The 16,155-nt window shown below is 56.5% G+C and overlaps 8 protein-coding genes across 8 annotated transcripts; 3 read left to right on the top strand and 5 right to left on the bottom strand.

The window, feature by feature from the left end:
* Window positions 1–180: 180 nt before the first annotated feature.
* Window positions 181–3,432, bottom strand: SPSK_04887 (ring finger ubiquitin ligase; the record flags this gene model as incomplete). Its single annotated transcript, XM_016731647.1, has 1 exon — window positions 181–3,432. The coding sequence occupies one exon, from the start codon at window positions 3,430–3,432 to the stop codon at window positions 181–183; it is 3,252 nt and encodes a 1,083-aa protein (XP_016583349.1).
* A 1,017-nt stretch (window positions 3,433–4,449) lies between these two features.
* Window positions 4,450–5,397, bottom strand: SPSK_05460 (oxidoreductase, short chain dehydrogenase/reductase family; the record flags this gene model as incomplete). The annotated part of the gene is made up of 2 exons (XM_016732206.1): window positions 4,450–5,321; window positions 5,376–5,397. The coding sequence occupies 2 exons, from the start codon at window positions 5,395–5,397 to the stop codon at window positions 4,450–4,452; spliced, it is 894 nt and encodes a 297-aa protein (XP_016583348.1).
* An 831-nt stretch (window positions 5,398–6,228) lies between these two features.
* SPSK_10974 (uncharacterized protein) lies at window positions 6,229–6,654 on the top strand (the record flags this gene model as incomplete). Its single annotated transcript, XM_016737195.1, has 3 exons — window positions 6,229–6,264; window positions 6,391–6,493; window positions 6,584–6,654. 3 exons carry the CDS (start codon window positions 6,229–6,231, stop codon window positions 6,652–6,654), a joined length of 210 nt encoding a protein of 69 aa, XP_016583347.1.
* Window positions 6,655–6,881: 227 nt separating this feature from the next.
* SPSK_05269 (protein disulfide-isomerase A6) lies at window positions 6,882–8,307 on the bottom strand (the record flags this gene model as incomplete). The annotated part of the gene is made up of 2 exons (XM_016732019.1): window positions 6,882–8,069; window positions 8,236–8,307. 2 exons carry the CDS (start codon window positions 8,305–8,307, stop codon window positions 6,882–6,884), a joined length of 1,260 nt encoding a protein of 419 aa, XP_016583346.1.
* Window positions 8,308–8,725: 418 nt separating this feature from the next.
* On the top strand, window positions 8,726–9,059 carry SPSK_05705 (uncharacterized protein; the record flags this gene model as incomplete). Its single annotated transcript, XM_016732445.1, has 2 exons — window positions 8,726–8,986; window positions 9,012–9,059. The coding sequence occupies 2 exons, from the start codon at window positions 8,726–8,728 to the stop codon at window positions 9,057–9,059; spliced, it is 309 nt and encodes a 102-aa protein (XP_016583345.1).
* Window positions 9,060–10,112: 1,053 nt separating this feature from the next.
* SPSK_05297 (elongation factor Tu) lies at window positions 10,113–11,456 on the bottom strand (the record flags this gene model as incomplete). The annotated part of the gene is made up of 1 exon (XM_016732047.1): window positions 10,113–11,456. The coding sequence occupies one exon, from the start codon at window positions 11,454–11,456 to the stop codon at window positions 10,113–10,115; it is 1,344 nt and encodes a 447-aa protein (XP_016583344.1).
* A 758-nt stretch (window positions 11,457–12,214) lies between these two features.
* Window positions 12,215–14,392, bottom strand: SPSK_05033 (uncharacterized protein; the record flags this gene model as incomplete). Its single annotated transcript, XM_016731786.1, has 1 exon — window positions 12,215–14,392. One exon carries the CDS (start codon window positions 14,390–14,392, stop codon window positions 12,215–12,217), a length of 2,178 nt encoding a protein of 725 aa, XP_016583343.1.
* A 526-nt stretch (window positions 14,393–14,918) lies between these two features.
* On the top strand, window positions 14,919–15,499 carry SPSK_05597 (uncharacterized protein; the record flags this gene model as incomplete). The annotated part of the gene is made up of 2 exons (XM_016732340.1): window positions 14,919–15,038; window positions 15,101–15,499. 2 exons carry the CDS (start codon window positions 14,919–14,921, stop codon window positions 15,497–15,499), a joined length of 519 nt encoding a protein of 172 aa, XP_016583342.1.
* Window positions 15,500–16,155: the final 656 nt, after the last annotated feature.

Below are 16,155 nucleotides of genomic sequence, written 5' to 3'. Positions count from 1 at the left end.
TGTAGAGAAGCAATGGAGGAGGACAAGGTAGAGAGCCACGTTGAGCCAAATGCATTATATCGCAAACCTCGGAACGCCGACAATAAGCATAATAATCCAGCCACCTATGCGTCGCAAAACAAAATATAAAGCAAAACAACAAAACATCAAAATAAAACCGGCAAATCAGACGCCGGAGGACTACAGCGGCGGCAGTTCTTCACGGCAGATGGGACACTGCAGGCGGAAGCGCAGCCAGCCCTCGAGGCACTTGGTATGGAAGATGTGGCGGCAGGGCGTGACCATATACTGGCGACGAGCCAATACGCCCGAGACGCTGCTCGCCACAGACGACACACCAGCTTCATCGGCGCCTGCGCGCACGACGGGCACATCCAAGGCCTCGCAGCAGATGGCGCAGTCCATGGTCCAGATGTTGGTGTTGGCAGCGATGCTGTTGCTGGCCAACGTGGAGGGCGTTGGATTCGAAGGTCGCCGCTTGGCCGCGCCAGCAGGCCCCTCGTCGGGGCTGGTTGCGGGTGCCTCGGCCGTCGACACGAGGCCGATAGGCAAGCCGCCAGCCTCGACGTTGTCCTCGCGCAGCACGGGGTGATATTCCCAGGCCTCGGGGACCCAGCTACTGGGAATGCCGAAACGCGGGCCGAGCTCGTGCTGGGCAGCCAGGATCCACAGCTGGACCCAGACCCAGGCGACGAGCGCGGTAAACGCGCGCCAGTCGGTCTGGGCGAACAGAATGTTGTCGGTTCGCAGGTAAAAGTAGGCAATGGGCAGCAGGCGCAGGAGAGACTGTCCGAGGATGAAGCGCCAGGCAAAGGCGCGGCGACTGTTGCGCTCGATGTTGCGGGCAATCTGAGGCAGCCACATCGACAGGTAGATGAAGCACAATATGTTGGCATAGGTGGCACGCAGCGAGGCCCACCAGGTCGACGCGGCGAGACTGAGGAACATGATGACGATGCCGATCATGAGCATGCGGCCGGCCATGTTTGAGAAGGGCGCCGAAGGCGGTAAGATGGGCGTGGTTGCCGTCGTGGCAGGAGCATCTCCTGTTGCTGCTGTAGCGCCGCCAGGACCTGGAGCCGTCGCGGGTGCCGGTAAGAGAGGAGTCGCAGCAGCGCGGGCGTTGTCGGCAATCTCGGCGTCTATGTCTTGGTCAGACGGCACGATAATCGGCGGCGATGATGCCCTTGCTGTCACTGGTGGAGCAGGTCGAGCAGGTGGCGCCGGTGTTGCTGCAGGTGGTGTTGCTGCGGTTGCTCCAAGTCCCGTCGCGGTGTTAGCCGTGTTTGTGGAGGCCGCCGCGCGGATTCTGGCAATGTTGGCATAGTGCTCGCGCAGTCGCTCGCGGATCTCCATCTGTCGCTGCTGGATTTGCTGCAGCTCTTGGCGGTCACGTCGTCTGCGCTCGGGCTCCTGGGCCGTGTAAATTTCGGACAAAAAGTAGCCGCCAATGGTCATGGACGTAAAGGAGGAAAAGGTGACGACGAGCGACGGCAAGAAGCTCGCAGACGCCGTTAGGGCCCAGGTCGCAGCAGCGCCAAAGACGAGACCGTCGGCGAGCACCATGGCGGCCATCGTCGTAAAGCTAATGCGGCCCAGCGTGGACGGCGTGTATGTTTCGCGAACCTGACCCAAGAACAGCTTGACCTGGCCAAAAAGTACGGCAGAAAACGCGAGCATCAACAAGCGGGCGTCGTAAACAATGGCCTCAGACTTCTTGCCGCGCAGGTGCACCAGAGGCTGTTTCTCCTGTCCAAAAAGACCACCTGCTTGGCCTTCGGTGCCAGCACCGGCGGCATAATGCGGCGGACCCTTGGTCTCGATAAAGTAGGCACAGTCGGGCGAGTAGAGCACGGCAGACATTTGCATGTCCGGGACGCCGCGACGGCCAAAGATGGGCGCGCCAGTCGGGAACCGAATCTCGTGCTCGATGCCCATCATGAGGCGCGTCATGTCCTCCTGGCTGTAGCCAAACTCGTCAGGAACGCTGCGAGTCTCAAGAGTCTCAAGAGCCTCGCGCGTCTCAAACGTCTGGACCGGCATGCTGGCGTTGCCAGAGACATCTCTCGTGCCCAGCGGTCCCTTGTGACTGTGCTTCGTCGGCAGAAACTGTGTCGCGTCCAGCGGGTGAATCTGCACGTACATGACGTATTCGCAGCGCGGTAGCGGTGTCAAGCCCTCGGGCGCGCCGTCGACGTTGGACGACCACAGCGGCGCTGACAAGGCCGGGTCGGGCGGGCCAAAGATGCGCGTGGATTCGCGCTTTGCAAGTGCCGCGTCGAGTGTGCGGTTGAGGAGTCGTTTGCTGGAATCGAAAAATGGGCGGCCGGGCGCCAGGTGTGGCAGTCCAAAAATGCCGGCAAACTTCTCGCTGGTCGTCGTCAGCAGCAGGGCGCCCTGCCGCGGCCAGTGCACGCCGTAGAGGCGCATGTCGTACGAACTGCCAGTGCCCTCAATGTCCTCGAGCGTGACCGTGGCCGTGGTCGTGCGCACAAGGCCGCCAGTGGGCGGCTCGTCGGCGAAGCGGTCGGTTTCGTCCGCATATTCAGCCTCGTCGTCCTGGTCCGTGACGCGCAACACCATGCGTCCGTTGAAGCCCGTGATATTGCGACCCCACTCCATAGCTTGCAAGGGAAAGGGCCGTGGTCGAAGAGGGTGCTGGTCGTGCTGGTCGGGCTGGTTGGGTTTGGCATCTGCCTTGGTGTCTGCGTTTGCGTCTGCGTTTGATGACGCAGGCTGTGCTCCATTGCCTTCCACGGCACTCCGTCGGCCTAACAAGCCGCCCGCAGCAGCAAGGGCCATTGCAGTCACGTTCTTGCCGCCTGTCACGGCGTCTGTATTGTTTGCGGGGGGTGCGCCGACCGAAGTCCGAGGCCCGCTGCCAAAGAAACCAGTGCCGCGCCCGGCCACATCGTTGGCCGCGCCCAAGTCATAGGCCTGCGCCGTGATCGCCGACAGGTTGTAGCTCGACATGTGCCGCTCGACAGACCCCGGCCGGCGCACCCACTCGCCGGCCACGAAGCTGGTGGCGTTCTGCCAGGTAAGCATAGTCTCGCCGCGGTCCCATAGACTGACGCCATTCACCATGGGATAGGCGTTGCGGCTCCATTCGAGGCAGCGCGCGCGGAAGCGGTCCAGATCGTCCCACGCGAGGTTGTCTTCGCGACGAAAGCCTGTCAAGTTGAGCCAGCCGGCCATGTCCTCCGTAGTCCCGTTGGCTTTCGTATCGGGTGGAGGAGACGTTGTGTTCGGCGCAAAGTCGCCCCACTGTGTCGGCTGGATTGCCTCAAAGGCGGCGCGCTGGCGGCCGACACGGGCCATGATCAGCGACGGCGCCGACAGGATGCCGGCCGTGGCGTCGTTGCTAGTGTTGATCCACAAGATCATCATCACGAGGAGGATGAACCTCGCGTTATCCTGCGGTTGAGGCATGGCCGCGGGTGTGAGGAGGGAGGGAGGAAAAGGAGAATCGACTCCGGTCGTGTGGGACCCGACTACCGAGGGCGGAGGTTGGAGGGCATCATTTGGGAGGAGGCGGGGTGGAGGGAGGGCGTGAGGCGGTCGAGAATGTTGAATGTGGTGATGTCGTCACGCGATTAGATGCCAATGTCGAGATGATCGTCAGGCGGGGTGTCGATGCGAGGAACGATGCTGCCTATGTACATGCGATGGCTGGATGTCGATTTCTCATTTGTATTACGTCTGTGTTCGTAGTAGACGACGGACGTCGTGATGCAGCGTCGTCGAATGTGGAGTGGTGATGTCGAATGATGACAAAAAGGAGGTACTTTTGGTCAAGCTGTCTGTTGGTGGCTTTGGCAGGAGTGTCTCGTGATCCGGCGCGGACGGGAAGGCGCAGAAGGTCGGTCCACTTTGGAGCATTAATTATATGGGGTATTACGTTGTATTAGCGATTTAGCGCTGTCTTAACAGTTGGCGTTCCGTTGGAAAGTCGAGAAGGTGCTACCCTCCATGCTTGCCGCAATTTACAGTCTGAATTCTGCTAGAGTCGCTATGACCGCCATGAATGGAAGGAGCCGGACCTCTGCTTGTTCTTGTCATGAAACCAAAGCTTCTCAATCTAAACTCTTCAGCAATACAGTGAATTGCCCCTTCTCCTAACCAAACGTCACACGGCAACGACAAAGTCTCAGTGGCTGTTGCAAAAATGTATTTTCATAGTCCGTCAAGTCCAGCATCGACACAGCGACCTTGGTATTGACCACAGAGTCGTCGGCAGCGATCAAAACGTTACGGATGTACATCATTTGCGTAAGGCGTGCAGAGCATTGTTTGAATGTCGACGGGTCTTGCTCGCGGAGAGACCATGTATCTGTCCCATCACTCCCGCCGATCGATAGAGGATTTGTACAAGGTTGTACAAACAAAACACACAAAATCGAATGAATTTATAACTTGAATAGACATAGAGAAAGCTGCTTTCCGCCCTTACACAACCATGCGCACTTTGAGCTTGTCGCCCTTGACGATTTCGTCTTCCTTACTCAGCAGCTCTTCGACGTCCCACGTTGCCGACAGGTACCGCGCCGCCAGCCACAACCGCCGCTTCTCGGTCAGGTACACAATCACGTCCGCCGCTAACTTTGGCGTCTCGGTCAGGTAAGACTGCCGTTCCAGGGGCAGCCGCCGGCCCATGTCGGTCAACACGCCGCCCGGGTGGATGGCAAACGTCAGAATGCCCTCGGGTGTGTTCAGGCCGTGGTCGACATCCAGAAACTCGGTGAACCGCTGCAGCGCCAGCTTGCTCGTTTGGTACGCGGAGCCGCCCGGGGAGAGTAGGTGGGCGGCAATGCTGCTGACGTTGACAATCGTGCCGCCGCCGTCTTTGGGCGACGTGATTTGCGACAAAAAGGCCCGCGTCACCAAGTACGGCCCGCGCACATTGACGTTGAAGGTCTTCCACCACTCGGCCGGGTCGCTGTCGCCAATCTTGGCGCGCTTCTCGAGGAAGCCGGCGTTGTTGACGAGCACGTCGATGCGCGGAAACGTCTTAGCCACCGTGGCGGCAGCCGCAGCGACACTGTCCTCGTCTGTGACGTCCAGCGTCACGGCCACAACCTGCGGCGGCGCTTTTCCAGCGGCCTTCGCTGCGGCCGCAAGAGGCTCTAGCAGGTCTTCAAGGCCCGAGCGCGCACCGATGCAAATGCCGGCGGCACCAGCGCTGGCAAACGACAGAGCCGTCTCGCGGCCGATGCCCTTGGAGGCACCCGTGATAAACACATAGCGGCCGGAGAAGTCCCGCTTGCTCGGGTCGACCGTCGGATAGGTGTCCTTGTGACGCTCGTTGACAAAGTGGGAGCCTGTCTTGTCAGAAGGCGTTCGACGCACGCTGTTGGCAGAGAGATTTGACTTACCTGTATGGGGTTCGTGGCTCATTTTGGTCGGCTTTCAGTCGGCGTTTTTGAAGCAGTAGAGAGTCAGTTGGTGATGAGCAACGCGAGGCAAAGAGAAACAGCGGGCGAGCAGTGCACGGCGACACATGTGAATGCAGTCAAATGACAAAAGCCGAAAGACAGTCGGATACTCAAGATACAAGAACAGAACGTAAAATAAAAATCCGTGACAGCTTTGTCGTGTCTCAAGTCAAGGAAAAGCCCCGCTATATCCGATGGTGCAATCCATATGCTGCTGCATGTGCGTTATTAAGCGTTGCTGGCAGAGGCCGGTCAGTGCGAGCACTGTACCCGGACCGGAGTCTTTGCCCACACCCATCTCCGGGTGGCGGGCAGATTATGCGTATCGCGGGATAAGGATGTTCCAATAGACTCTTTGGATGCAGGCAAGGTAGCCACGACGGCAAGACCAATTGCTACTTGCACGGCAGGAAGGGGCTTGCAAATCGGCGTGATGTTTTACAAGGAAGGAGCGAGGCATGCAAGGACGACCCGTATGGTCGATTTGGAAGGTGGAAGACCGTCTTGGTGGCCTAGCCGTTCGGCGGAATACAGAGGGCATGACCATACGACGTCAACCACGAATACGGAAAGTAGCTGTTGGTGGGCCAGTGGGGCTTCCCAGCTTTTCTTACCTAAGCAGTCAATTACAGGGATTACAGGGGGCTGCCGTTACAGGGAAGCGACCAAATGCTTCAACCGCATCAAATCATCACGGTGCCACACCGCAGACGTGACAACTTGAGCCGCTGCCTGTTCTACTCTGTTTACGTACTGATATACGGGGCATTCGTGCTAAACAAGAGCCTTCATCATGTCCTCCAACAACAACGACTCAAGCCAGACGACAGTAAGTTGACAATACACTTTAAAGCACTGAATGTCCCCATGCTGGCTTCAGGCTTCCTCCTTGCTAGACGGATCTCGCTGATGCTCTTCGTTGTCTCCCTTCTTGGTCAACTAACAAGCCACTCAGTCGTCCGACGATGCCCGTGCCGACCTGACGGCGCAGCTTGATGATCTCCTCAACTCGGTGTCTAACAAGTTTGCCGGCGTTTCGAGCGAGATTTTTGCTAAGAGTACGTGTGGCGGTTTTTGTTTTGATTTTGTTCTTACATTTTATAACGATATTCTACCTCCTCATAACGTCAAATATCTAACACATGCAGTGGACGAAATGTCGCGTCGGTTGGACAACCTAGAGGCAGCTCTGAAGAACAAGGAGGACGGATCGAAATAATAGCGAAAACCAATGGCCGACTTGATCACAGGAAGGATAAAAAACACACATATCACCAATAACCGGACGTAGCATACAATTCAAATACATAACGATACTTTCAATTTATTCGAGCCCATTATTGACAGCTTTATTTTGTCCCCCCTAGTTAGACATTTCCTTTCACAACGTAGTTGCCGTTCAATGTACCTTTCTAGGAGATAAGTGCAAAGGAGAGGAGAGGCCGTTTACAGCTCGTCCTTGGCGGCGTCGTCGGCGTTCTTCTCCGCCGTCGGCTTCTCAGTGAACTTGCGCAGGATGTTGGACTTGCTTGTCAGCTCGTCAATCTTGGTCGGTGCCAGGCCGCCCTTGCCCAGGATGCTCTCCAGGCGTGCCAGCTCCTTGGCCACAAAGCCGTCGTTGGCGCTCAGCTTATCAAAGACGCGCACGTAGTACTCGGCAAACTTGCCGCCCACCTGGCCCTGCAGCGCATTGGCCGCCTTCTTGACGTCCTTGGCCGCCTCTGTCAGCGTCGCGCGGCCCGCCGCAAACTTGGCCACCAGCTCGTCCAGTGCCTCGATCGTGCCCGCGGCAGCGTCCAGGCCGCCGCCGACCGTCCGGTGCGTGCCAGCCTTCTCGTTGATGAACTTGACAAAGTCAGCCTCGCTGCGTCCGCCGGCGTACAACTCGGGCTCCTTGCTGCCGCGCGGGAAGAACTTGATGGTCGGGTACGAGGAGACGCCCTGGTCCTTGGCGACCTGCTTGCTATTCTCGGCCTCGGCGTCCACCTTGGCAATCACGACACTGCTCTCGGCCGCAAAGTCGGTCGCCAGCTTCTCCCACGTGGGCGCCAGCGACTTGCAATGGCCGCACCACGGCGCCGTGAACGCCACGAGCACGTTTTGCTCGGCGCCAATGGTTTTGCCAAAAGTCGACTCCGTCAGCATCACAACGTCGCTGGGGGCCGCCGCCTTCTTGCGGGGCTTGATGCCCGTCTTGTCCGAGATAAAAGACGTCAGGCTGTCGAGGTCGCGGCCGCCCTGGTAGTCGACAGGATCGCTGCCGGTGCCGTCAAAGAACTTGAGCGTGGGGAAGCCCTGCACACCGAACCGCTTGCCCAGCGACTTCTCGGCATCGGCATCAACCTTGGCAATCTGGACCTTATCGCTGAAGGAATATGCCTGAGCGAGGTCCTCGTAGACGGGGGCCAGGTTCTTGCAGTGGCCGCACCACGGCGCAAAGAACTCGACGAGCGTGGGCTTGCCAGAGTTGATCACCACCTTGTCAAAGTTGGACGGGATGAGGTCCAGCACGGCCGAGCCCGCGGCTGCGAGACTGGCCAGGCCCAAGAGGGCGAAAAGGGACAGACGCATGGTGTGGAAGGTGATGTTCTTGATAGGTTGATGGAACTGTTTGTCGATAAGAGGTGTCTGAGCCTGTAGCTGCAGTGTTAGAAGGTTGTGGGACAGGTGGACGAGATGGAAAACACAGCAGCAATGAATCGCATTTGCACAAAACTGTACAGATACGAGCTCACAAAGTACGTACCAAAAACAAAAAACCTAGAAATACTGGGTGAACATGAAAGTGGCCGGCACTCACAGGATGGCCGTTGGCTTTGAAATCAGAGCTCGACCGAAGAAGATGCCACTTTGCAGCTTCCCGCACTGCCATAAGGCGGCCTATAATAGTCAGGGGAGGCTGTTGCTCAGCGCCTAGGTGTTGGCAGGGGGCCAGATAAATATGGGTCCTTGTTATCGATAACCAACCTTTCTTTCCCCCTTCACGTGAAGGTTACCCACCAGCCACAATGCGCCACATCTCCGGACTCGTCTTGGACCCACAATAACTGTGGCAGACGCACAAATCCACAGCAGAGCTGCGAAATTCGAAAAAATTGCCTACGCCTGCGGGAAAAAAAAATCCCACCTGAGCCCCAGAGGGAAGGTTCGCTAGTGTAGCACTTATCCGCCATTTTCGCTTTCCCTTTCCTCTCGCCTATTTTTCGTTCCCCTTCCACCCTCACCACAACCACGCAACTTTCGCTCCCCGAGAAAAGCAAACCGTCCTTTTCGACCTCAAAACCGCAATCATGTCTCACGAGTCTGTTTGGAACTCCCGCCCGCGGTCGTACGGCAAGGGCGCCCGCCAGTGGTACGCAACCCCGATTCGAAAAGAAGAGATGGAGATCGACGTCGATGTGGACGAGAAACACGGAGAGGAAGAGATGGAAGAGATGAAAGACACTGTATCGGCGAACAAACGACATGGTAGAGGGGTGATGAAGGAACAGAAAACAAATGCTAACATTCTGCAGCCGCGTCTGCGCTCACCGCGCTGGTCTGATCCGCAAGTACGGCCTCGACATCTGCCGTCAGTGCTTCCGTGAGAAGGCCAACGACATTGGCTTCGTCAAGCACCGTTAAGCGATTTCCCCCTCCTGGGACCGGAACTCAACAGCCAAAAAATCACGATCCATTAAATTACTACAAAAAATAACGATACGGCCGTCCCTTTTCTATCTTTGTCGCCACAGGAACTTGAACCAACACAAAACGAACCTCTTTTGGAACGGAATGGAACGACGAACGTGAACCGACGAGAGGAGGAGGACGTGCTGCATGAATGAGGAGGAGGGGAACAAAATCCACTGTACGACAAGCGAGGTGTCGACGAAGACCGCGACCTCACCCACCCGACCGGATTCTCTCGGCATTTGCAGCACAACAGTACTGTACCTACCGCCAACTGAATGAGGGCCAGTATCGTGGACCAGGGGATGAAATGAGATGTATATGGGCCAAGAACAGAGGCCAAAAGAAGAGGAGGGAACGTTTTCTTTTGTGCCTTTTATTTCAGCCAAACGGGAGCATGACGGGCGGGAAAATAAAGGGGGCACACTCTTGGGATAGTTTCGCTGTCCTGTTCCCCCGAACTGTTTTGTTATTTGCTTTTTTTTCTACAGAATAAATGGAAATAATTCTGGCAACGAAGTGGCGCAATTCTGTGTGAAGCAGACACGTACACCCGACTTACACGTAACTGTTTGTCGCCATATGACGAACTTGGAACTTAAACCTTTATTTTCTAATGTACACAGTGTAGCCAGCTACCAAGGGGAAATCTTGCCGAGAGGAGATGTAGGAGATTGTTTGTCAACGATAGATACATGACGCCATGTCCGAGTCAAGAGTAAACTCGGCTCTGGCCGGTGAGGACGGGCTTGAAGTTCGCATGGCAAAGAAAATATGAAGCAGAGTAAAGCCAAAAAGAATAATAAAAAGAAAAACATGCCTTGGGTAGTCGAATCTTTGTCTTTTTATAGGTTGCCTTTCCGTTTCTTATACCTCCAGCCAGAACCGGTAGTCCGTCTCCCTGGATCTTTTGTCCAAGCTGTATATCATATCAACATTTTGTATTTTTCTTCCCTAGTATTTTGTTTCGTTAAATTCTTGTCCAAGTCACCCACACACTGTCATCTATTTGAGAATGCGGGTGACAATGCCCGTGGCCACGGTGCGGCCACCCTCACGCACGTTGATGCGCTGGCCGTTGTCGACCGCGAGGGGGTGCTGCAGGGTCACGACCATCTCGACGTTGTCGCCGGGCATGACCATCTTGGAGTGCTTGTCCTCGGTGCCTTCTGGGAAGGTCAGCGAGCAGGCCTCGTCGGCCGTGCGCAGGAAGATCTGCGGGCGGTAGTTCTCGCGGAAACCAGTGTGACGGCCACCCTCCTCCTTGCTCAGGACGTAGAGCGACACCAAGAACTGCGTATGGGGGGTGATAGAGCCGGGCTTGCAGATGACCATACCGCGGCGGACATCCTCGCGACGCACACCACGCAGCAGCAGACCCGAGTTGTCGCCGGCACGCGCCTCGTCGCACGACTTGTTGAACGTCTCAATGTCGGTGACCTTGGTCTTGATGATCTCCATGCCCTTGCCAACGAGCTCAACCTCCGAGTCCTTCTTAAGCGTACCACGCTCGACACGGCCCGACGACACGGTACCGCGGCCCGAGATGGAGAACACGTCCTCAACAGACATCAGGAAGGGCTTGTCCAGGTCGCGCTGGGGGGTAGGGATCCAAGAGTCGACAGCGGCCATCAGCTCGTCAATCTTCTGTTCGCCAATGTCGGGGCGCTTGCCGTCGAGGGCACAAAGGGCCGAGCCCATGATGACGGGGGTTTCGTCGCCCTCGAAGCCGTACGTGGTCAACAGTTCGCGCATCTCCATCTCGACAAGCTCCAGCATCTCGGGATCCTCAATGACGTCGATCTTGTTGACGAAGACGACAATCTTCTGCACACCGACCTGGCGGGCCAGCAGCAGATGCTCACGGGTCTGGGGCATCTGGCCGTCCGACGCAGCCACGACGATAATGGCACCGTCCATGTTGGCGGCGCCGGTGATCATGTTCTTGATGTAATCGGCGTGACCCGGGCAGTCGACGTGAGAGTAGTGGCGGTTTTCGGTAGAGTACTCAATGTGGGCAGTCGAAATGGTAATACCACGCTTGCGCTCCTCGGGGGCCTTGTCGATGGAGCCATAATCGAGGAAGTTGGCCATGCCTCGGTCGGCCTGGCGCTTCGTGATGGCAGCGGACAGCGTCGTCTTGCCGTGGTCGACGTGGCCAATCGTGCCAATGTTCACGTGGGGCTTGGTGCGCTCGTACACAGCGTAGCTGCGGCAGAAGCTCAGGACCGGCGACGGCTTGGCGACGCTACGCTGCAGAGCGGCCAACGGGCTCGTGCTGGGCGACCGCAGGACGACGCGGGCCGACCGCACGAACGGCGCCAGCGTCCGGAAGATGGTCGCGACCATTGTGAAGGATGTGCAAAAAGAAAACGAAAAAATAGACAGAGAGAAGAGATGACGGTGCCCTAAAATAAAAAGGCCGCGTTGGTAGAGAAGAGGGAGAGGGGAAAAGAGGAGGGAGGAGGGAAGAGGAAGGAGAAAAGAGAGGCCCAAAATAGTTTGATTTTCTCGCAGCCGCAAATTTTCGACAGCGATGGCAAGCACTCGGGCTACAGTACCACTGGGCAAGAACAAAAATTTTGGAGCTTCCAAGTGCCTCACATCCATTGGGAAGGTGCGGCCTGGGGGTAATGTGAGTCATGTGCACGTGATGTATTTTACGTTGGAGGTGTTCGAGGTGGGGAAGCTTGAGTGTTTCGTAGCAAACGATTGGCCAATTCTTCCACTATTGACATTCAGCAGTTCTGTGTAAGTGAGCCCACTGCCGTGTCAAATCAGGGCACTTACAGGGCACACAGGGCAATTGAGCTTACGCTGTTCAGCGCTTTACGCGGAATAAAGTCGTACACCATGGAGTATATCATCAACACGGCCATGATGTTAATTCGAGCCGGCTGCAAGCTCATGCAATCCGTGTAACTATTTTTGGAATAAGAAATATGAAATATGCCAAGGTAGATGGTAAATAGACATGAGGAAATAAGACGGAGAGTAAATGGTTGGGTGTAAGGACAATTCGCTTATGTTAATGATCAAGAGATCAAAGAGCATCAAGAAACCATATGAAGACATGAAAGATAGAAAGAGAGACGCTCAGGGCACGCTTAAGACCGCCAACGCTGTGACTCAACATCGCTGTTCCACGCATTGCTGCCACCAGTGCTGTTGCCATAGCTTGGCCGTCTGGGGGGCGCAACACCGCCGCCCACGCCGACACCGGCACCCCGCCGACTCGACGCTGTCGTGGGACGCTCATTGAAGTACGAGCTGTACGAACTCTCTTCGGAAATCTGGCGGCCGTGGCCGTAGCCGAAGTTGCTGCTGGGGCCATTCTGAGCAACGGGCGTGCCTTGGCCCATCTGCGGCATGGGCGCCGTCATGTTGCGCTGAGGCGGACCGCCACCGTACGTCCGTGGTGACACCGGGTATGGGTTGGTGGCGCTGCGCAGGGGCGAGCTAAGGCCAGGACCAGCAGGACCTCCACCAGGCGCCGTTGGGCCAGGGCCGTAGGAGCGAGCAGACGGTGCAGGGCTGACGCGGCCCATGTTACCACCCTCGTCGGGACGGTAAGCAACATAGCGAGGACCTCCGTTGCCCGACAGCGAGTTGTTTCGGCCGGCGTTGACATTGTTGTAGCCGAAATCTTGCGAACCCGACTGGCTATTGCTGCGACTATTGGCATATGGAAGATCCGTGGACGGCATGTCGTTGATACTGCTGCTGCTGTTGTTGTGGTTGTAGCCATAACCTGCGGGCGACCGGGCAGGGGGTGGCATCTGAGGCATCGAACCCTGGCCAGGATACATACCCTGGTTGTTGGAGATGGACGAGAAGCTGCCGTTGCGGCTGTTGCTGCGCATGTTGCCGTACGGCATGGAGCCGCCCGTGTTAGTCCGATTGAGCTGACCCGGACCCGGGCCCGGGCCCTGACCATATGGCATTGGAGGACGTCCGCTGGGTAGACCACTAGGTAGACCGTCTCCTAGTTCCGGTAGTGACGGCGTAGGTGAAGACGAGCGGCCCGGTTCGGCGGCGTAGCCAAGCAAAGGCGCGCGGGTCGAAAATTTTGTGCCATTGGTTGGCGTAGATGCAGCCATGGTGGACATGGAGGCCATCGTGTCGGCGCGCGAAGGTGGCATCTTGGGCCGTGGCTTCTGGTCTAGGGCATTGAGCTCAAAGGTGCTGCTGTTGGTGGGAGCTTTGCCGCCAAACCCACCGGTGGCGGTACCGGGCCGGGAAGTGTACGGCGGCAGCGTAGCCATACTCGCCATCGTCTCGCTGCGCTGCAGCTGTGGCATCATCGGCAACTTGTTGTCGTCGCCAACGTTGGGAATGGTGGCGGTCAGCTCGGTGGGTGGCTGCACGCCGTTCTTGATGGCGGCCTTGAGCTCGGCTTTCTTGCGGCGACGCTCCTCCTCGGCAAGGGCCGTATTGACCTTTTTGGCAACAATCTTCATGAGCCGCTTGTTAATCTTGCGCGAGCAGTAGCCCGACAGGCCGCCATCGGAGCGCGGGATGTAGCTCCAGAGGAAAAAGACGAAAAAGAGGAATGCGAGCAGCAGCGACAGGAAGGAAAAGACCCAAATGATCAGCGTGAAGAGCATGCCAGACAGGATGACGGCCTCGCGGTAGTCGCCCTCGGCCAGTGTGCGGATCTTGTCGAAGAAGTCGAGGATGGTGTTGCCCACATTGTCGCCCGACGCAGATAGTTGCGCGTTGTACACAGAAAGCAGAGTCAAGGCATTGACGACTTGGCGCGGGCCCGAGCACAGCAGCACACGGATCCAGCTCTGGAAGCTGAAGTAGGTGAAGAGCGCAATGTACTCGGCGCCCTTTTTGCTCTTGGTGAGCTCGGCGAACACTAGGAAACGCTTCCAACCTTGGCCCTTGCCCCAGCGCACACTCTCCAGGCGCACAGCCAGGCTGTCGAGGTAGCACTCGGCGACACTGCCGCGGCGCATGATGCGCATGGCACGGATGTGCTCGTACGCGAGATTGACGACGGACAGAATGATACAAATCGAAAATATCCACTTAGAGGCCGTGAAGGAGATGAGCTGCGTGGGTGTGATCTCGGACGACCAACGGTCGAAGACGAGCAGGTTGACGGCGGTAAACGTATCGACGGCGTACACAGCGATGGATAGGCCGAGCGAGAAGTAGAGATAGGCGTAGGCGAGGGGCGTGAAGCAGGAGGACGACTTGAAGTCGTTGAGGCCGATGTAGTCCCATTTCTGCTCGGGCCGGACATCGGCCTTGTTTCCGTGGCTTAAGAAGCCCATTGCGTGGCGATGTGAAGGAAACGAGAGGATGAGCTAAAGAGACTCGACGTATGGCGAGGTAGGGGACAAGACGTAGCTGCTATATCGCGAGCATGCCGGGTGATCGGTGTCGATGCGGTATGTAATGGTATATAGAGAGCGTATATATCCCCTGATGTAATAAAGACTGGCAGAGTTGGACTCGTCTCAACTCAGTTGAACATACGAAGCCAAGGTGGGTATCCAAAAAGAGGGAATATCGAAAGAGAACGGACGGAGAAGAAACACAGTTTCTGTCGCAAAAAAAAAAAGGTTGATAAATGTCGACTGTCGAAGCCAAAGTCGATATCGATGTCGATGTGAGAAAACAAGAGAAACTCGGACCGGCCGTCAAACAATTACACTCAAAAAGGAGTGAAACAACAAAACAACACAAAAATCGAAATCAGAGCGGAGGTAGCGAAAGGAGGGTGTCTCCTCGTCTTTGCAAAGACTCAGGACAAAGACGTCGTTGACACAACGAAGCAATGTGAAGGTCGAAGCGACGATGCGTGGAGAAAAGAAAGTGAGGAAAGTGAGTGAGAGGGAAGTGGTTGAAAGAAGAGAGGAGTGGGCACAGGGCGAAAGAGCGTGCACACACAGTGAGAGAGAGGAGAAAGTGGTCCTGGTCAGGGCCGAGGTGGCCAGGGGGTTTAGACGCAGAAACGCCAAGACTTGAGCCAGGTGTAGGGCGATACCAGACCCCCGTCAGTGTCAGAGGATGCGGAGGGGGGTACAGAAGTACAAAAAGCAAATGATGAAGACGAAGGAAAGGCAAACGACCAGCGTTCACAATCCGTGGTCCAGGGCAAGTTGCAGTCCGAAAGACAGGCGATCAACAGTGGACCTCTGGGTCGGTCTGAAGCTGGAAGCCCGGTCACTGAGCCAAATGCAGCATGCAAAACGAAAATGCGTAATGCAAGCGGGGACTCAATGCAGACGCGGACGCAAAATATGAGACGGACCAAGGAACGTGGGAACGGCCATGCAAAGGGAAGAATACAGCTAGTGTGTAGAGGAGAGAGGGTCGTCCGTTTTGTTGATAATAATGGACAGTTTTGCGGACTGTTGGACGAGGATGTGCAGTAGATCACGGTGGCGGGCGTGTGATCGACAGAAGGGAGGAAGGGAGGAATTACGTCGCCGACAGTACTGCGAATTGAGAGCCAGGGAGAGGAACGGGACGCGAGACTGCCGCTGAGGCAAAGCGAGTTTTCGGAATCGAGGGTGACTGTGAGTGTGCGCAAAGTAATAATAAATAAGAATAGAGTGCAGAGGACGAGCCTTAAGAACGCTTTATGACTGTCGACGATGCTTGTTTTCTTTAAGTCGTCCCAGACAATTGTTGACAAGCGCCGGATCGACAGGAGAAAAGAAGTTCAGAGAAACAAAGATAGCTCCGAACGAGAGACAGGGCAGGCACAAGAAAGTGAATGGCTCTCCGTGCTCGGATTTGAAGACAGCCGGCCATAGATGAAAATTCAAAGACGAGTTGGAGGCCGATATGGTAACAATGGGCGTTTACCGTCGACTCCGGACGAAAGCGGCCACGCTCAGAGAGGCCACAGCGGTATTTGGTTGGATGTGAGACGTTGAGAGGACGGAGACAAAAAGGGAATGCCCGGAGGGAAGACGTGAGCCGCAAGAGACGCCGGAAATGACCAGCGACAGATGAACAATGGCGCAACACAACCGGGACGACACACGCTGACAGGATCGCAGACAAAGAGCCAGAGGAGACAAGC

The sequence above is a fragment of the Sporothrix schenckii genome (assembly GCF_000961545.1).
Source record: "Sporothrix schenckii 1099-18 chromosome Unknown Cont49, whole genome shotgun sequence".
Lineage (NCBI taxonomy): Eukaryota > Fungi > Ascomycota > Sordariomycetes > Ophiostomatales > Ophiostomataceae > Sporothrix > Sporothrix schenckii.
This window is presented reverse-complemented; position numbering and strand designations above follow the sequence as displayed.